General features: G+C 41.9%; 1 protein-coding gene across 8 annotated transcripts in view; it reads right to left on the bottom strand.

The window, feature by feature from the left end:
* Positions 1-21,401, bottom strand: part of CDC42BPA (CDC42 binding protein kinase alpha) — a 178,235-nt gene that overhangs the window by 71,386 nt on the left and 85,448 nt on the right. For 5 of the 8 annotated variants that reach the window (XM_036016237.1, XM_036016238.1, XM_028531092.2 and 2 more), the window contains 3 exons: positions 13,344-13,466; positions 10,727-10,860; positions 4,561-4,671 (listed from right to left, as the gene is read on the bottom strand). In XM_036016237.1, coding sequence (XP_035872130.1) covers positions 4,561-4,671; positions 10,727-10,860; positions 13,344-13,466 — 368 coding nt within the window. Of the gene's footprint in view, positions 1-4,560; positions 4,672-4,915; positions 5,162-10,726; positions 10,861-13,343; positions 13,467-21,401 lie in introns of all 8 variants that reach the window. The other 3 variants (XM_036016241.1, XM_028531089.2, XM_028531088.2) reach the window with 1 other exon arrangement.

The following is a 21,401-nucleotide window of genomic DNA, read 5'->3' as shown; positions in this document are numbered from 1 at the left end:
AAAGCTTGAGAGTACTGCATCGAAGGACATTTTTAAGAAAGTGAAAAGACAATCTAAATAATGGAAGAAATTACTTGCAAGTCAAATACCTAATAAAGGTCTGATATCCAGAATGTATATAGAACTCCTATGACCCAATAAAAAAAATGGGCAAATAACTGGAATAGACATTTCTCCAAAGAAAATATATTAACAGCCAATAGGTGCATAAAAAGATGTGCAACATGAGGGAAATGAAGTTAAAACTACAAGATACCACTCTATATTCACTAGGGTGGCTAAAACTTAAAGAATGAAAAAAGAAGGAAAGAAAAAAAAGAACTTAAGTGTTTGCAAGGATGAGAAAACAGCTTGGTGGTTCTTCAAGACTACACAAAGATCACCACATGACCACAATTTCACTCTAGGTCCATTTCCAAAAGAACTGTAAGCAGGGACTCCAACAGCTACTTGTACACCAGAGTTCACCAATGCAGTATTACAGCAGCCAACAGGCAGAAACAACCCAAGAGCCCACCAACAGATGGAGAAACAAGATGTGGTTTGTACGCACAATGGATTATCTTTCAACCACAGAAAGGGATGAAGCTGCCTATCTGATCATGCTCCAGAATGGATGAATCTGGAAAACACTACAATACATGAAATAACTCACTCATGAAATGATACTCATTCAGGTCTCCTTTAGTTTTTCCCAGCAATGCTTTGTAACTTTCAGTACACCAGTCTTGAACCTTCTTGGTCACAGTTGTCCTGGGGCACCTTACTCTTCTCGCTGCTATCATGAATGGGAAGTGCTTTCCTGAAGTCCTCTGGGGACCGCTCACTGCCAGCCACAGGAACACAGCTGATTACTGTGCGGCCATCTGGCAGCCCTGTTGCTCTTGCTTGTTTCCTTGCTGCTGAGTTTTAAGAGCCCTCCGTCTACTTTGGGTAACAGTCTTTTCATCTGTATTTTCTCACAGTCTATGTCTCATCTTTTCATTCTCTTGGCAGCGTCCTTCACAGAACAGAAATTCTAAATTTCAATGAAGTCTAACACATCAATTGTTTGATTTCGTGTGCCTTCGATGCTATGTGAAAAGGTCACTGCCATACTGAAGGTTATCAAGGTTTTCTCCCTATATTATCTTGTGGGAGTTCCATAATCTTGATTTTACATGTATCATGGATCCATTCTGAGTTAATTTTTGTGAAGGGTGCAAGGCATGTGTCTAGATTTTTTTGTTTCACGCGGATGCCGAATTTTTCTAGCAGCATTTGTTGAAAGGACAACCTTTGCTCCACGGCGCTGCCCTTGCCCCTTTGTCCAAGGTGATTTATCGAGCTTTATCTGTGCGTGTTTCTGCCCAGGCCACGTGGTCCTGCCTGCTGCAGCTTCAGCGTTAAGTCCTCAGGTCAGGGAGCGTCAGTCTTCCGACCGTGTTCTCTTCCTTCAAGGCAGTGCTGGCTCCTCGGGGGAGTTCGCCTCCGAGTAAACTTGAGGCTGTTCGCTGACGTCCACACAAGAACCTGCTGGGACTCTGCCTGGGACGCGTCAAACCCACAGATGGGAAGAACTAACATCTAAGGACACCGAGTCTCTTATCCATGAATGTGGAGTCTCTTTCCGCTTATTTAGTTCTCCTTTGATTTCTTTCATCAGAGTTGTGTAATGCCCCCCGTGTACATTTTGTGCGTATTTCATTATAACAGGCTTTTAGTAACGTGGTAGTAGACTGTCCTGAGATCAGATTTATTGAGCCCGGGCCTCTGGACCAGGAACTGCAGAGGACTTTTCCAGTTTTTCTCCTCCCTTCTCGTTAGTTTGAACAGGACGGCTCGAGTGGGCTGTGATTCCGTTACTTCCCTTCCTTCAAGGCAGTTCTGTGCTGACAGAGCCCCACCAGCTGGGTTCTGGTTGAAGAGTCTCTCCCGAGGACAGACCTTGTGAAGAAAAACGGAGTGCTGTAGATGTGGTTCCCCTACTGTCGGCACATGGACACCCACTGTGCGAACTTCGGAGAGGTGCGGGAGAGAAAACGCAGAAGACTGGGGCGGGGGGTCCCCTGATGCCTGGGCTCCCCTGGCCTTTCACTCCTGGTCTTACTCACACGGGTGCCTCCAGCTCTTTGTCCGTTCCAGTACCCCCTCCGCTGGCACTGACTGACCGCAAGGCCTCTGCTCTGCTGAGTTGTGCTTCTCTGTATTTGCTTTGCAGTCTCTCCAATTTGGGGGCAGCGGTTACTTCTGTGACATCATTTCTCTTACAGATCTAAGAAGAGTTGTTGATTTCTCAATCTGTTCAGGTTCTTACTTGTTGTTAGGACACAGTGGAGACTTCTAAGCTTCTTAGAGGCTAGACTCGAAGCTAGTAGTATTCTCTGGGATTTTTAAATATTTAAAATAATGTGACTTGTGAAGAGAGATGATGTTAGCTGTGAGTTTTTCATAAAAACCTTTTATCGTATCGAGTACATTCACTTCTATTCCTAGTTTTCTGAGAGCTTCTACCATGAAAAGATGTTGGTTTTTCTGAAATGACATATACACATCAATTCAGATGATATTTTTTTCTTTAGGTTTATTAATGTGATTCACTACACTGATTTATTTCCTTACATTGAGCCACCTTCATTTTCTCATGGTGTGTAATGCTTTTAATAAAGTTTTGGATTTGGCTTACTAGTATTCTGCTGAGATTTTATGCATCTATATTTAGGAATACTAGTATATAATTTTCTTTTTGTGTGTGTGTGTGTTATGTTTTTAATATGGCTTTGGTATCAGAGTGGGGGTGGCCTTACAGAATGGATTAGAAAGCGCTCCCTACTCCTGTTTTATCTGGAAGAGTCTAATCGGAGTTCATTCTTCTTTAAGTATTTGGTTTACGTCACTAATGAGGCCATTTGGTGCTGGACTTCCCTTTGTCAGGAGTTTTCCTATCAAGGATTTAATCTCTTCACTTGTTACAGGCCTGCTGAAATTTTCTACTTTGTCTTGAATCAGTGTAGGTAACTTGTGTGCTTCCAGAATCTGTCTGTTCCATCTAGGGTATTTACTTTTCTGGCACACAGCTATTCATAGTGTTGCCTTAAAATCCTTTTGCTTTCTGATGACAGGTAGTGATGTATCTACTTTCATTTCTGATGTCATTTGTTTAGTCCTTCTATCTGTAAGTCTAGCTAAAGGTTTGTCAGTTTTGTTGCTCTTTCAAGGAATCAACTTGGTTTCATTAATTATTATTTTTCTAATCTCACTTTTAAAACTCTGCTGTAATCTTTATTCCCTTCCTTCTGCTAGTTTTGAGTTCCCTTTCATCCTCTCTTTCTAGTTTCAAGAGCTAAATGTTAGGTTACTGGTTTGCGAGTTTTTGCAGCTACAGCCGACCCTCAAACACACAGGTTTGAATTGCACAGCTCCATTTATAGTGGATTTTTTTTCAATATATAGTGTACATTTGTTTAATCCTCACCAGAGGATATGTTTATTGACTTTAGAGAGAGAGAAACATCAGTAATGCGAGAGTGAAACATTCATCGGTTGTCTCCTGTACGTGCCCTGACCGGGGATCAAACCCACAACTTAGGTAGATGCCCTGGCTGGAAATCGAAGCCACCACCAACCAACCGAGCCACTCAGCCCGGGCGAGAGCCATGCTAAAGTTATTAACAGAACCCTGTATCGGCCCAGAATAAGGAATACTTAGGCTTCCTGAGATGACACCCAACTTGATTCCCGCATCTGCTGGATGAACGAGACTCTGGACTAGGCGTGGCTGTACGAGGAGCGGGTGGAGGTGGGGCTGACAGACAAGGCAGAAGGAACAGGATATGCGAAGGTTTGAGTCGAGAAAAGGCATGTATCACATTCAGGTTATAATTCAGTGTTGTAGAAACATGATGTCCATTTAATCCCAATTCTCTCTGAAGTACACATCATTATAGTAATAATTACAGAGCAATTATGGTAAGTTAACTTACACACATATGTAGGTACTCCTTACACACAACAAATAAGTGAGGGCTTTACGGATGAGAAAGGTAAGGCCCCATGAGGTTCAAGGTTGTGTGCAGCATCACACAGCCAGTAACTGACAAGGCTAGGGGCTGAAACCAGGTGGTCCAGCTCTCTAGAGCGGGCACAGGATTTCCCCTGCTAAGCGCTTCTGCTGAGATGTGTTAGTCCATGCCCACGGCGATCTACCTCACCTAACCAAAGTATCTACAGAGCCACCTCTGAGCCGCCCCCAGGTCATTTACAAGACAGAGGGCTGCATAGCTAACCATGCCTCCCAGGCATACGACCGGTAGATCCTGTCCAGGTGTGCAGTCCTGCATAAATGTTTGAACTCTTTCCTGATAGGTTTTTTTCTTCCCGCTAAACACCATCCTCCTTTCTTTCCACCAAGAATGGGAAGTCAGTATGAGCTTTCTACTGGTAAAAATGAGAATTAAGAACACTAGGTTGGGAAGGTAGCTAATTTTTACTCTACACCAAAAGAGCACATAACTAACACTCCATTTAAACCTAAAGAAGAGAAAGTTAATTCGGCTTCGTAAAGATGAAATCAAACGATACCTTCAGTCCCTCCAACTCATTTTCCAGTTGCTTAGAATAGTGTTCGCTCTGTTCACGCAGTTTCCTGTCTTTAGACGCTTCGGCGGCTATAGCTTCTGTGTGAACTTCCAGCTTTAAAATAAAGTGAAAAAAGCAGATTTATCGTTATAATTGCTTTCCAATAATACGGGTTCCCCATGGGCATTTACCTTGTAATAGGAAGATAACACGAATGTTGCGATTCACATTAAACAATATTACCAAACTAAAAAAAATAATCCTTTTCAAAAGTGAAATAAGGAAACCCGCAGCATTTCACTGGTCTGAAAAAGCAGCTTCATCACTACAACGGACACTGGAGACTTCGCCTGACTACTAACCTCTTTTTGGCTCTTTCTGTTCTGCGCAGTTCTTGCCTTAAGCTTTCAACTTTTTGCATCACCAGGTCCACCTCTTCTTCCTTATCTCGGACATGGCGAGCAAGTTTCTGTTTTTGGGTGTGCAATTCTGTGAGCCGCTCATTGATCTCCATGAACTCCTGCATGGCCAGCTTCCTCTGGCAGTGTGCGTCTTTCAGCTCTTTGGACTGGTTTTTTAATCGCTCACTAGCCTGGACTAGTTCCTACAGTTTCGTAAAAAGAATATAAGTTACCAATTCTGCAACCTAGGGACCAAATTTGCCCGTCAAAGTTGCTATCATGAAGTCAAGAGGAGCCAAAATTATTCACCTTAGGATAACATTAAAAGAAATAAAGTACTTTTGAACAGCTATTGTGAGCATGGTGTTCTGTTCATAGTCTCGATTCCTCATGCTAACTGCAAAGGAACAGCTGATTTAACATTCTGGTACCCTGGTTTCTACAAATGAATAAAGAACACAGGAATACAAGATGTAATGGTCAAAGTTAAGATTTTGTGATACTTAATGTGTATCTGTGCATATAAAAAAATAACACTTGAAAAGCTCAGTTGACAAGTTCCATATATAGAAGTTTGCTCCCAATACTGGGGACACAGTCTTCTCAAGTGTGTATTGAACATTTAAAAATGGAACAGCATAGGCCATAAAGCAATCATGTAGATTTCAAAGAACAGACCTTATACAGATCAAGTTCTTTTAATGACATTACCATTTAAAGAGAAATAAAAAATACAGAGACAAAATTCTGTAATAATTTGGTCAAAAAGAAAGATCATAAAAATACCAAATTATTTTTAAAAACTAAAAATGTTTAGTGCATTGTAAAACTTGCAGTAGGAGGGAAATTTTGGCAGAAAATTTATAAGCCTGAAATACTTATATTGAAACTTAAAAAAATGCTTGACTTGCAATGAATTTTTACATAAAAAGAGCAACACATTAACCCTTACCTCCAAATATGAGAAGATAAAGAGCATAAATAAATGAAAAAGATATGTGAGAATAATGAGAATCACCAAAACCAAATGCTGGTTTTTTTAAAAATAATAAAACAGCAAACATCTGATGAGATCAAACAGAGCAAGAATAAATGCACAAGGAAGTTCTTAGGAAAGGGGTTATAACTACAAACCTAGGAGACACCAAAAAAGATAATAAAAGAACACATGGAAAACCTTTATACCAATGAATTTGTTAACTTCGGAAATGAACAAATGCCTGCAAATTTATAATTTATCAATGGTATTTCAAGAAGAAATAAAGTGCCTGAATAGTCCTGTAACAACTGAAATTGCTAAATCAATAAAGCTCTCCCAGCCCCTAGCAGGAGAGAACCTCCAAGCGCAGGTGGTTTTAGTTGATTCCTCCAGTGTTTCAAGGTTCAAAATGTTCCTCTTATACAAACTTTTCTGAATAACAGAAAAAGAGGCAATGCTACCTAACTCATTCTATGAGACCAGTAGAACCTTGATTATCAAGAAAAGACCGGAAAGGTAAGGGAAATCAAATTACAGGCTAATCTTACTGATGAAAACAAATTTTAAAAACCCTAAAAAAAAAAGACTTTAGCAAATTAGTTCAGCGACATGTGAAGTGCAAAGCATGACCTCTGGAACCAGACTCCTTGTGTTGAGATTCCAGCGCCATCACATTCTAGCTCTATTATGACCTTGAACAAATGCACTTAACTCTCTGTGCTCAGTCTCATCCTTTGTAAAGTGAGAATAGTAACACCGTCACCTAAATCACAGGACACTTACACAGATTAAATGATCTAATATATGTAAAGCACTTAAAATAATGCTATTAGAACTGATGCTATGCGTCACCTGTACTATCATGTTATTTAGAAGAAAGGAGATGGGCAATTTATATTTAACCCAGAAATGCAGAAGTAGTTTAATGTTAAAAAAAGTCTATAAATGTAATTCACTACACCAATTTATTAAGGAATCATATAATTCCATCGATGAGTATTAATGTCCTAGGAACTTGTTACAACAGTGTGCATAAAAAGCACATTTAATAAATTCAGTACCCATTACTGATCAAAATGACTAGCACAAAAGAAAACAGAAGATAACTTCCTTAACCTGGTAAGATTCACCAAAAACACACAGAGAACATTAGTGGTGAAACAAGAAAGACATTTGCCCTGAAACCGGGGGTGAGACAGGAATGTCTGCTGCCACCACGGCTGACCCACGCGGTGCGAGAGCTCTGCGCCGGTGCGGTGACAGAGGGAAGGAGAGAAAAGTCAGAGATAAAAAGGGAGAAATGAAACGGTCATTATTTGCAGAAAACTTGAAAGAGTCTCGAATATGCTATTACTATTAGTGCGAGTTTAGCAACATTGCTAGAACAAAATCAGGAAAAAACAATTTTTAGAGATACCATCTAAAATATGAAAAAAGTAGGATAATAAATTTAAGGAAAAGCAAACAGGACAGATATACCATTTTACAGAAAAACATCTTAAAGGACTTTAAAGATATGGAGAGATACAGCATGCTTGCGGATGAAAAGACTGTGAAGTGCACAGAAAATATTATGTTTTTATACAGTTAGGTCTTTCTAAGAAAATATTACTGAAACGTGAGACCTGGGAAAGACTTTTAAAGTAATTTATGTGTAACTTAGATAGTGAGAAAACCCAAAGAGATTTAACTCCTGGACGTATGTGTTCCCATTCCAAGAAGGAGCAGAGAGAGAGTTAAGAGCCTGAACCAGGGAGATATCCTCTTTATAAAGCTGGCAACTCTGGGCACACCTTTCCACCGGAATGATTTATTTAAAATATTCCCAGGTGTCCTGGATCCTTCTCCTGAGGTTTCCAAGGGAAGTCTCAGAAGGGTGGATGCAGGTGGGGGGAAGCGGGAAGCATGTGCTTCTCTTCTCCATGTACACACATACCGGTTCGCCTGCCCGGGGCTCCTAAGCTGCAGCACAGACTTTGCGTGTGTATGTGTCGGGTCCTAACCACCCAGCAATCACTGCATTGCCCCAAAGCAAGACTGCACCCAGGGAACCATTTTTGGTTTTTGGCTGTATGTATAGCAGTCTCCCCCAACCCCTTATCCATGGATTCACTTTGGGTGATTTCAGTTACCCTGAGTCAACCCAGGTCCAAAGACATTACATAGAAAATTCCAGAAAGAAACAATTCAGAAGTTTTAAATCACCTGCCCTTCTGAATAGTGTGATGAAATCGCACACCATCATGCTCTGCCCTGCCCGGGACGAAAGACCCCTCTGTCCGGGGTGTCCACACTGCAGACACTGCACGCTGGTGAGTGCCACTCCGTGGCCCTCTCGGCCCTCTGTGAGGGCATCGTAGTGCCCACATCCAAGTTCCCTTATTTTACTTGATATGTACGGGGGCAGCGCTACCCACGGTTTCAGGCACGCACTGGGGCTCTAGGAACATATACCTTGTGGATAAGGGGGACGACTGTAAATCGTAACAATCTGCTCTGCTCTTGAGGTCTGCGTGTACGTTTAGTATAATATTACTAAGTATGGGCAGTAAGAACTTCAAGATGCAGTACTACAATGATGTCCATTCTCCCGAAACTGCTCCCTAGACTTAATGTAATTTTAACACAAATGCCACCACGGTCGTCCAGGGACAGAGAACTGAGACAGAGACTGGCGGATGCGCAGGGGAAATCCAATGCACGGCAGAGGCGCCACCGCACACCCCGGGAAAGGAGGGCCTGGTGAGCCGCACGGGGCAAGTGAAATCAGAGCTTAGCTCTCATGACACACAAAAATAACTTCCGGTGCATTAAAATTTAAGTATGAGACACCAAACTTAAAAACTTTGAGATAAAATTTTAGGAGAATTGTTTTTTAACTTAGATTTCTTCCACAAGCCAAAAAAGGCATGAACCATAAAGCTATTTATAAATTTGACTACATTCAAACTTACATAATGTTACATTTATTCTTTCACGTGCATCAAAGGAAAAAATCCTCTTAAAAAATGTCCTTGGGATTTTTAAAAAAGATTTTATTTATTTATTTATGTTTAGAGAGAGGGGAAGGCCAGGAGGAGGAGGGGGAGAGAGGCAGTGATGTGACCCAGCTGCCTCTCACACACCTCCAACCGGGACCTGGCCCACCACCCGGGCACAGCCCTGACTGCAATCCAAATGGACACCTTTCAGTTCCCAGTCCAGCACCCAATCCACTGAGCAACACCAGTCAGTGTGAAAAAAATCTTTAAAGAGTATCTGCTACCTATAAGATATTAACCAAATCATTTAAAACTCTATGTATATAATGTTTCTTTTTAGCATTATTCTCCTCTCAAAATATAGTATTATTAACCTATGTATTAATATACTGTTATACATTATATAATTATAAATTATACATTATATAGTTATGCGGTATATGATAATTATTATACAGGGTCCAGCATAAATAACCTTTTTTTTAATTACAAAATCATAAGCATGTAATTCTGTAACATAACAAACAACATCACACTCAAGCACACCATATGATTTTAGGTGAAGTGTTCGAATTGCTGTCCATCTCGTGTGAGACATTCACACACCCTACCAACCACACTCAAGCCTTACTTCTGCCGGACCCTGTATATTAACATAAATAGTATATTAGTAAATACACTATAATTAATAGTAACCATTTATTATACATCTAGATATCAGACTCTCATCTCGTTATGTTAACTAAGCTTAGCTGAGTAGTCCTACCTTTAAATACATAACAGTAACCACTGACATTACTACAATATTATTAAAACAAATACATCTACTATAAATTCCAAATATTAAATTGGCCATGAATTTAAAGGAATCTATACACAACACTGCTTGAAACTGTATCAAGAAGAAAGTAAAAATTCAATTTACTAACCTAATTCAATATAACCTTTATAGATTTCTCTATTAGTGTTTTGTTATTAGCCACATCAGCAAAAGGTTATTTTTAAGTACCTCCATTTCTTTACTGAAAGTAAGACTTATAAGTTTCCCGCAGAAGGATTTCTTTCTGTACTATCAATGTGTCATACACTGTATCACTGCATACAATTTATACTACACCATAAGCTACTCATTTCTCTTTTGCATTGGCTAGTATTAATTCCAACATTTTAAAATATCGGTCAGTGAAAGGCGAGATACACACAAAGTGTAGTTTAAGCCAAGTATTTTCCCTAGTGCTTGAATTTTATTTTCCCTATCGGGCCGTGTTGGTGTTCCAGCTGTTATACGTTCTGTTGGTGTGTCTGATGCTGGCTAAGTGCTGCACAGAGCTCCTATGGAAATCATTTTAGTTTGTTCGCCTATGCTTTAAAAGATGAACCGACATTTTAAAAAAATCACTGAAGCACTGAAGAAATTTTCTAATATAATCTTAAGAATGTTGATATCAGCAAGTCACAATGAAAACGTGCCTGTATCTTTAATTTGTACACAGAGACTAAACTGATTTTACTATTCTCCTATTTCTTCATAACATTTCTTTTTCAATAATTTTCATTTTTAATCAGTTCTTTCATTAACTTTCCAAAAAAAATCAAGAGTCTGAACTTTAAAGCCTCAAGAATATGTTTTTTCATTACCAGCTATTAATCAAATGACATACACCAAATGATTCTTAAATTTTCAAACCAATTTTTACAGATAAAATACACACTACATTAGTATTATTATATATGAATGCTTTCAATACACAAATTAAACAAGATTAAGAATTCAGGAAAGTCTTTAACAATCTATCTGTATTTTTTACCTTATTTAATTCTTCCCGTTCTTGCTGCAACGTTTTGATTTGTTTTTCATAAGCCTTGATTTGTCTAAAAGCATCATCTAGCTCTCGCCTCACTGAGTTAGCTTCTTCAAGTTGTTGCTCCAAGTGACTCGACTCTAAAAGAGACGACAATGTTTTGTTTACTATTTGTGTAAGAGATGGTGAGGAGCTAATGCCAATGTGAACCTGTACCAAGCACCTTGAACAGCTATGAGAATTAAAAGGCCATACTTCTAAAAACAGTGCCTCCAGAATCCACGAATAGTGTAAAAGTGACGAAGAAGAAAACCAGCCGCACGCACAACGCGGGCAGGTTCTCCTGCACTGCTGGCTGGCACCTGCGTGCTGATGTTCGTCAAGTCACTGTATGATGGTTTTGCTTCCGATGTCGTGGCTCCACATCACCTGACCTGGTTTCAGTCGCGACGACTCAAGAGTACACTCTGGTTTCCAAAAGTAAGTGCCTGAACACCTTCCATCGAAGTCAGTTCCTCTGTTTTTCAGATAAAAACTGGCACTCGAGGGAGCTGAGTAACGCGCCGAGGGTCACACGGCTGACTGAGTACCAGAGCCAAGACTCGGCACAGAAACGCTTTTTCTGTCCCGTGTTCTTTGAGCCCAGAAAGAAATTCCTGCATCAAACTCTCCAATTTAGAAAGCAATGATATTAAATAACATTTAGCATTATCAGTTAAAGGAGAGTACAAAATAAAGTAAAAGTACTAATTTTAGTATATATTTAAATAGTATTTAATAATAGATTGAAGTAAAACATTCCTGGCAATATTTAAAGAACTGAAGCCACTGAAAACAGAAAAATCGAAACAGATTCACTGACAATTCCGTGCAGGGCGTTTCCTGTTCTTTACAGCCTTGTTGCTCTGAGAGTCACCCCAGACAGGCTGCATCAGCACCCCCTGGCAGCTCGTTAGCGATGCAGGATCTCGGGCCCCACTCCAAACCTACTGAACCAGACTCTGTATTTGAACACGATTCCTGGGTGACTTGTTTGCAAACTAAAGCACGAGAGAAAATGCACACATCATTGTGCACGGTTGAGTTTAAGGCTGTCCATGAACGAGGCAGTGTTTACGATACGTCGGTCCGATAGTCAGAGTCACTGACGTGTGTCAGGGTGTCCCACACCAACTGGTTCTAGATTTCTTAAATTCAGTAATTTACTAATACTTACTGCCCTAAAGTCACAGTCACAGATTTAATAATAAAAGGTTATCCATCTCAGGGGTTTTGAAAGTCTAAATGCTGCTGTGGACAGCATAGTTTATTTTAGACTCTCTGGAGTCGTCTGTGGAGCTGCGTTTGGTAAACCGCAAAGGGGCTGAGACTGGAATCAAGGGCGACCGAGAGAACGGTCCGAGGGTCTCTCTGACCCACGAGAGCACACGGTCGCAGCTCTTCTATCTTGCTCTCATTCCTACAATACTGCGCAGCTCTTCGGGGGCGAAACTGTACTTCTGACCCTGAGGGGCACGGCATCTCCCAGTGCCTCTATCCACTCACTAGATTTCTCCTCTACTTACATACCTTAGCGGAGGGGGTGGGAGGGGACAGACATGACTCTAAACCCTGAAAAAGTGTCCTATTTCACTCAGGAAAAAACCCAAAGTCCTTAAAACACTCAGTGAAACCCTACTGGTCAGGAAAAGCCCTCTCCACCCCTGTGCTCGCCCAGCTCATCTCCTTCATTCTCCCAGCATGCTCATTCCTTCCACCCCAGCCACGCTGTCATCTGGGTCTCATCTGGACTCAAGAGGCCCATTCTGACCATATGGCTTCGCAATGGCTGGTCCTTCTGCTTGGAACGTAAGTTCCCAATTCAGTTGCATGGCCAGGCCCCTTCCCTTCTTCAGGTTTGTGCCGGAGGGTCACTTGCTCAATGAGGCTTACACCTGGACCACCCCACTTAAAATTCAAAAACTCCTCAGTTTGCACTTGTGACCCATTCCCCTTATTCCACTCTGTCTTTAAGTACTTGTGCCTTCTAGCATCCCAGGAGCCCAAAACAACACCTGGTACACACAGTAGGTACTCAATAAATATTTGTTGAATGAATGTAGTACATGAATGAATGGATACACTAGGTATATCAAGAGCTGTCAAATTTACTTTCAATCTAGCTCAGCAATACACTGAAAAATAAACTGTTACAAAGAAAGTTTCACATGCCTTCATGCCTGTACACATGGAATTTTTTTGTCCTTCCCGCCTCACTCCTAACACTCTTTCCCCTACTCAAATGCATACTCTGCCAGACAAACTCCAATGAAGCATCCCAAACTAACAGGTCTTCCGGAAGAGTCACCTTCGTGAACTAAAATCGGGGCTGGGTGCTTCTCCTGTGTACCTACGTTTATTGTCCTTACAGCCCGCACACATGTTCTGCAAAAACCACTCATGCATCTTCTCCCCAGAGCAACACGTGAGCTCCTGCAGAGCAGACACCCGTCTTACTTCGCTTCCCCTCCCTGGCCCACAGCCCCGAACCACGCAACACGTGGCAAAGAACAAGCATTTTGTGTGCAAATAAAAGATTTTAAAAAATCTACTCAACTGAGTTAATAGTGAAACAGAAATTTACCTCTTACTTGTTTCCTTAGTTTTTCAATTTCTTCCTTCAAGCTTTTTATCTCCAAATCTTTGCTCGCCGCCAGGGGGCCGTCGACAGTGGAGTGCTGCAGAGCTTGGACGGTCTGCGTTGACTCTTAAACAAGTCAGTGCAAGAGAGAATCAGGGGTCGGGCTGTGCTCTAAATTTTTAAAACTGACAGCAATATATGTTTCTTTCTAGAGAAATCCTTATATAATTCTACTAATCAAAACATCTACCCACTGGGAAAAAAAGCTTGTAAACACATTAATTTGAAATAAAACAACTCCCCATCATATGTCCTTAACACAACACACAGCGGGGGCAGGAAAGCACATCACACGATGACCCCAAAGCGCTGTCAGACCATGTACGAAACACGGAGACGGTGTATGCGGAAGGTTTGGGGGTGTTAACACACAATATGCAGAAGTGCTGGCCTTCCGATTTTTATCTATGGAAGTTGAGGCAGACCTACAGATGACTTTGGCTCACCGGTTTGGTTAAACTAGAGATTCTTTACCTTGGGGTTCTAGTTAGAAGATGCTAGAAGATCTAGGTATTAAAGAAACATTAACTTCATTGGTGCTTATCCCCAGATAGTATCAAAAGATACTGAAAAAAAAAAAAAAAACACTTTAAAACCATTTATGTCAGAAATGAAACCACACTTGTCCTAAAATTGTTCTTCTGCTATCTTACAGAGAGTTCCCAAACAGTAAGTCTCTACCTCACCCCAGTTTTTTGTTCGCATAAATACCTCTACCTGCTCTACACCGGTCACGCGCCACACAGCTATGCCAGGGGGTAAGAAGCACAGACGTCATGCAAACCTGCTGACACGTATGTGCGATGTTTCTACGTGACGGGCGGCACATACCCGTTCATACCAGCATCACCACAAACAAATGACGAACGGTTGCTCTATGACTTTATGACAGCTACGGTGTCACTAAGCCACACAGGAATCTTTCAATTCCATTATAATCTTATAGGACCACCATGGTATATGGTATATAAGGTCCACTGTTGACTGAAACGTCATTATATGGTGCATGATTGTACTTATTTATATACTGCTTTATGTAATTTGTTACTTGATTTATGTAATTACTTAAATATATTCCATACATAACTGACTGAGCTCCAAAGGACTGTGACCTTCAGAGGATAGATTTTTCTAATTCATCTTCACCACCTATACAGAGAATACCATCATCATCGTCATGCACAGTGGTTAATAAATATTTGTTAGTTGGAATTAAAGGTGTAAAATACACCATATTGTACATCCACTCATGATATTTTATGCCCAATAAGTAGTTCTTACACCTCTGGGTTTGCTAAAAATTGGTGCTTTTTTTATTTATTGTTTTTAAAGGAACACCCTTTGTCTATTTTAAAGACATCTAGGTTGGGAGGAAAGAATGAGGAGACATAAGAAGACCCAGTGGACATGAGCAGGAGCTGCTTTTCCCCGACACCCCACACTCTGCAGGACGGGGGAGGGGTGTCCTTGCTCGTCTTTGTCACCGCTGTCCTCCCTGGAAGTCCCAGGCCTGCTACGACGCCCACTCCCTGTGTATATAGTGACCCACTGCCCTGCTCGTTCTTGGAACAACAGGTTTACACACCGTGCACTGCCCCCTTCCCACCACAACTCTGTCATCCCCAGGGACCCTAGCATCAGAACAGACAATCTGTCCAACACCGTGTCTGCCCAGGCACCAGGTCCCCAGTGGCAGGCTCTGTCGGGTGTTCGCCCAGCAGCGAGGCCTCTCTCTCTGCTCGTAAACCAGATCAGGTGTCAGGCTTCAGTGCGCACAGGTAAGCGGGCCCAGCCAAAACTGTGGATGGTAACCCCATTCCACATCGCCAGTACTAGTTAAGAATTAGGTGTGTGACCTGGTTATGCCTTAGAAGAAGTCCAGTAGGGGGCTTCACAGAAAGACTCTAATCTCCCACTAAGTAAGAGATGACTGAGAGAAAGGAAACTTCTCTTCTGGGGCCTGCGGATGCGCGAAGACAGGACATCCAGAACTTCGGCAGCCCTGCGGGATCCTGAGGGGATGCCAGTGCGATCCCAGAGATGCCAACTCCATCTCAGCACTGAACCGCCTACTTCCGATTTCAGTGAGACGATGAACCCATGTTGGTTAAGAACTCCACTACCCACAGCCCGAAACAAAGAAAGGGAAGACCCTGTTTGAGTGAAAATAACACAAACATCTATATGTTACTTTCATCCACAACATTTGTCACTCAGTAAAAATTGTGAGACATTTGAAAAGCATGAAAGTGTGATCAATTATCAAGAGAAAAAAACAGAAAATACAAACAGACCCACAAATAATTGCGTGGTTGAAATGATTACACAAGGACTTTAAAAAAGAGAGAAAAACATAAAGATAAAAAATTTCCAAAATGCAAACCTTACGAAAGAATCAAACAGACATTACCGAACTAAGAGAGACAGTATCTGAAATTAAGACTCAGTAGAGGACAGGAGCAATGAACCCGAAGGCCAGTCAACAGGAAATGTTCCAAGTAAACACAAAGAAACTAAGGATGGGAGGAACAGGGATAAGAAGTGTGGGCCTCGGTCTAACGTACAGACACCACTGGAGTCCTGGAAGGGGAGGAGTGAACGCGGCAAAGAAACACATACGTACGTCCCCAGAGATTACAGTTTAGAATTTTCCAAAATTGGTAAAAGATATCCATCAAGATTCCAGAAGCTCGGTGCACCCCACACAGGACTGCACACTAGTACCAAGTAAACTGCACACTGGCACATTGCAGTCCAGCTGCTTAAAACGGAAGGGGAAGACGCTGAGAGTGGGGAGAGGAAAACCAGCACACACGCAAGAGACCGAGGCGGACAGCTGTTCACTCGGATACAGCAGAGGCGGGACAACAGTGGGGGGGCATCTGACAGCAACGAAAGGGGGAAAGGCCAGACTTCCAGTGCAGCAAAATGTCCTTCAAAACTGAAGGCCACGGCATCTCAAGACAAACTCTGAGAGGTTTTTGTCACACATCTGAAGAAATACTAAAGGAAGTTTTTCAGATTAAAGAGAAATGATTCCAGATGGGAACAAATCACTAGGGAGAAATAAAGAGCACTAAAAGGGTAAATATTTAGGTAAATAAAAAAATATTTTAAAAAAATTAATGAGTGCCCTGGCTGGTGTAGCTCAGTGGATTGAGCGCGGGCTGGGAACCAAAGTGTCCCAGGTTCGATTCCCAGCCAGGGCACAGGCCTGGGTTGCAGGCCATAACCCCCAGCAACCGCACATTGATGTTTCTCTCTCTCTCTCTCTGTCTCCCTCCCTTCCCTCTCTAAAAATAAGTAAATAAAATCTTTAAAAAAATTAATGAGTAATAAATATTTAAAGTAACAAGAGCATAAATGCATTGAGAGGTTTACAACACAGAGCTAAAATGTATGACAATGATCACACAAAGGACTGTTGTAAGGTTTTTACATTGTGAAGTGGTAAAAGTTATTTTTCAAAAAAACAGAGATAAATAAAATCTTTAAAAATAAATAAATAAATAAAAGTAAAAAAAAACAAACCCACAGGTAAAGACCTAACAGGAAAAAATGGGCAAGAACATTGAATGGGGACTTCACAAGGCTACCCAAATGTATAGTAAACACATGAAAAGACACTCAAACTCATTACTTACTAGAGAAACACAAATTAAAATCATAGCATACACCCTGGCAAGCGTAGCTCAGTGGATTGAGTGCGGCTGCAAACCAAAACATTGCAGGTTCGATTCCCAGCCAGGGTACGTGCCTGGGTTGCAGGCCATAACCCTCAGCAACCACACACTGATGTTTCTGTCTCTTTCTCTATCTCCCTCCCTTCCCTCTCTAAAAAATAAATAACATCTTAAAAAAAAATCATAGCATACTCTAGTATACAGATACCAGAATTGCTAAAAGCTGAAAACACACTACCCCTTGACCCAGGAATCCTACTCCTAGGTGGATGTCCAGGAGAAGTAAGTACATATGACCGACAGAGAGAGAGAACTTTCTCAGGAGTTAGGCTCATAACAGTCAATATCTGGAAACAACCCAAATGCTCAACAGCAACAAATCAGATGGAATGTTCTAAATGTTTGTGCCCCACCTCCAAATTAATATGTCAAAATTCTAACTACTCAATGATGATGCTATTAGAAGATGGGGCCTTTGGTAGTGCTTAAGTTTCAGAGTGGAGTCCTCACGCATAAAGTCAGGGCCTCACAAAAGAAAGCCCTTGAAGATCCCCAGACCCTTCCACCAGATGAGGACGCAGCGAGGAGGCACTGGCTATGAACCTGCACGTGACCATGGGGGCAGGCTGATCTTGGACTTCAGCTTCCAGGACTGTGAGAAATAAACTTCTGTGGTTTTTAAATCCAATATGTTGGATTTAGTTATACAAACCAGAACACACTAAGACATTAGATAAACACAATTTTAGTATTAACGTACAATGTAATACTAAACAGCAATATAAAAAAAGAACACACTATTAATGAATCCGTAACAGATGAATCTGAAAAACACAACGTGTTGAGTGAAAGAAGCCAGATGCAAATGAGATCATACTGTATGATACAATTTGTATGAAGTCCGAGAACAGGTAACATTAACTAGTAACAAAAGTATTAAGACAGTGTTTATTTGAGAGTGGTGGAAAACAGAGGGGCCAAGGTCATGGAGGAACTTTATGCTAAGCTAGGAGTGCTCTACACATTGACTGGGGTGAAGGTTACGTGACTGGGCACATACATGAACATTTATGCACACTTTGCTGTAGGTATAACACCATTTAAAAATCAAACCAGAGTGGCATCAGCATCACGGTGACATGGGTCATTCCTCTTTCTACTCCCTGAGATTCACACCGAACTGGACAGCCATAACTAGACAAAAGCGCTCCTGACCAGCAGTCCAGTGCACCCAAGAGGTCCATCCCACTTCGGACCCACAGTGGGTGGACCTGACCCAGGGGAGGCTCCAGAGCCGTGGGAGTTGTGGCAGAGGGGTGCCAGCAGAGCCCTTTCTAGAGGGGAGGGTGGTGAGTCCAAGCCTGCCTGGCCCAGAGCACTGCAGCTGGGGGAACCACACGCTCTTCAGCAGCACCTGGCTTTCTGAGGAGAGGCCTCGGTGACTACGGAGGGAGAGGAAAGGGAAGAGGGCAGACAAATAGAACTAAATTACACGCTGTCTGCCCACAGACCTCTGGGGCTCCCCAACCTGAGGATCCCCCTACCAGGTCGGGAGCACACCCAGGGCCCCACGTGCTAAGCACACAGCTCCAGCTAACCGCCACCAGCATTTGAGCCTATTTCAAGTCAGCTCCCTGAGGAGTAACCAGAACCTTGTGCTGTATCGCCACCTTCTGGAAAGCAAAAGAAAGGCTTCTGGTTGCCAAGCTGTTCAACTGTTAGGAGAATCAAAGGAAACCAAGCCTTCCCTAAATAGGGAAGACATTTGCAGCTTCAAACGTGATGGCAGAGGCACATTTCACACAACGCTGAAAGATCACAGTACTGCAGGACAAGAAAAGGAAATGACAATTCTCCAGCAACCAAACTCACGGACACGGAATACTGCGATCTGATAGAGGATTCAAAATAGATGTTATGAAGACATTCAACAGAGTAAAAGAAAACTTAGTGAGGCAATTCAGTGAATTCAGTAATAAGATTGATGAACAAAATAAATAATTTCCCAATGAGGCTGAAATGATAAAAGAACCAAGCAAAAATTCTGGAGCTGAAGAACTCAGCAGATGGGATGAAGCGTGCACGAGATGCAGAGCACTGGGGACGGAGCAGACCACACGGAAGAGGGAACAGCAGTCTGTGTACGAGGTATCACAAAGGATTCAGGTGAAGAGGAGAGAGCATTAGTTTTGTAAAAAGTGAAGAAAGCCAACAAGAGTTGTCTGACTCCCTTAGAGTCAGACAAATAAATAACGGGCACATCAGAAGGACAAGAGAGAGAGAAGGAGGCAGAACGTTTAAAAAAACAGCTGAGAACCTTCCAAACCTGGGGGAAGAACCAGACATCCAAGCCCAAGAAGCTGACAGAACACTTTATTACCTCAACGCAAAAAGACCTTCAACACATAGTCAAGTGAAATGATCGAAAGTCCACTATAAAGAACTAATTTTAAGGAAAGCCGGGGAAAAACCCCCACAAAGGAACCCTCATTAGGGTATAAGCTGATTTCTCAGCAGAATGTCTACCGTCCAGGAGAGAGTGGAATCACACACTCAGAGTATTGAAAGATAAAAACGGCCAGCCAAGAACACTCCAGCTAGCAACTTCCCCCTCTGCTATTAAGAGGTAAGGCTTTCCCAGGTAAACAAGGCTGAGGAACCTGCCCTACAAGAAATGTTGAAATGAGCTCTTCAACCTAAAATGGAAAGATGAAAGTACACAAAACCCTGATTAAGATGATAGCCAGAATTAGAAAAAACTGTAGCTCTATTTTAGAATAGTGTTTAACTCTTAGTATAGAATAAATGTTAAAGGAAAAAAGCATGGAAAATAACTATAGCTACTATAACTTGGTAATAAATTCACACTGGAGAGAGAGAGAGAATTTGTGACATCAGAAACATGAGAGGGGAGGTGAAAGACAGAACTTTTATAGGTGAATGAAGATAAAGGACTATCAGCAGAAAAAACAGACTTTTATCCACGAGACGTTTTATGTGACCCTCGTGGTAACAACAAAGCGAAAATCTGGAGTACAGACATAAAACAAAAGCAGGGAGGGGGGCATGAGCACATCACCAGGGAGAACCATCAACTTACAAAGGTGAACAGAAACAGAAAGTTATAGCATTCTCCTGGTATGCCAACGTCGCAGGTTCGATCCCCAGTCAGGACACGTACAAGAATTGACTAATGAGTACATCAATAAATGGATCAACAAATCAATGTCTATTTTTCTGTTTCTCTCTCTCTCTCCTCCCTCCTTCCTTCTCTAAAATCAATAATAATTATTTAAATAAAAACAGAAACAGAAGGAAAAAGAAAAAAATGGAGATTCAAAATAACCACAGTGGAAAAAAATGTGCAGTAAGTCCTTGCATATCAATAATCACCCTGAATGTAAATGGACTGAATTCACCAATCCAAAAGCAGAGAGCAGCTGCTGGATTAGAAAACAGGGCCCAACCAGACGCTGCCTGAAGGAGACACATTTCAACGCTGAAGACACACCCAGGCTCCGAGCGCAGGGACCGAAGACAACATTCCAAGCAAGCAGAAACCAAAACGAGGTGGGCACACTTGTATCAGGTGGCACGGACTTCAAGGCAAAAACGGTGGGGGGACAAAAGGGTCCCTACATAATGATCAAGGGGTCACTGCATCCAGAAAATGTAACAACTGCAAAATATATGCTTCCGAACACGTGACACCAAATACATTAAGCAAATACTAACAGATCCAAAGGGAGAAACAGACAAGATGGAGTAACAGTAGGAGACTTCAGTACTCCAGGACCAACAACGGATAAATCATCCAGGCAGAAAATAAACAAGGAAACACTGGAATTGAACCATATTTTAGAACAAGCTTAACATCAGAGAGTTAAGGAGAAATCAGCAAATGGGACTAAGAATAACCAGCTGATGAGGAAAAAGGAAACCAGGAGTTAAAGCGCCCCAGGAGCCGAAAGAAGAAAGAGCTACTTAGGAGAGGGGAGTGGGCGAGTGGGTGCAGTGCCGCTGGGCTAAGGGACGAGCACTGGGAGGGATCGTTGGATTCTGCAGCCCAGGGCGGGGAGGCGGGCGAAGAGCTGCAGCCTTCAGGGCTGCGGAGCCACAGGAGGAAAAGTCTAGGATGAGAAGGGCTCCCTTCCCCCGGCAGTCCCATTTCCTCTCTCCGAGGTAATGACTCCCACATCTTTCTATACAGGGGTGGGCAAAAGTAGGGTTACAGTTGTGAGCACACAAAACAGAGTTTTTCCTTGTATTATTATTATTTACATTGTTTATCTTCTTTTTATTTTGTATCCATACTAAT

The sequence above is a fragment of the Phyllostomus discolor genome, chromosome 15 (assembly GCF_004126475.2).
Source record: "Phyllostomus discolor isolate MPI-MPIP mPhyDis1 chromosome 15, mPhyDis1.pri.v3, whole genome shotgun sequence".
In the NCBI taxonomy this organism is placed as follows: domain Eukaryota; kingdom Metazoa; phylum Chordata; class Mammalia; order Chiroptera; family Phyllostomidae; genus Phyllostomus; species Phyllostomus discolor.
This window is presented reverse-complemented; position numbering and strand designations above follow the sequence as displayed.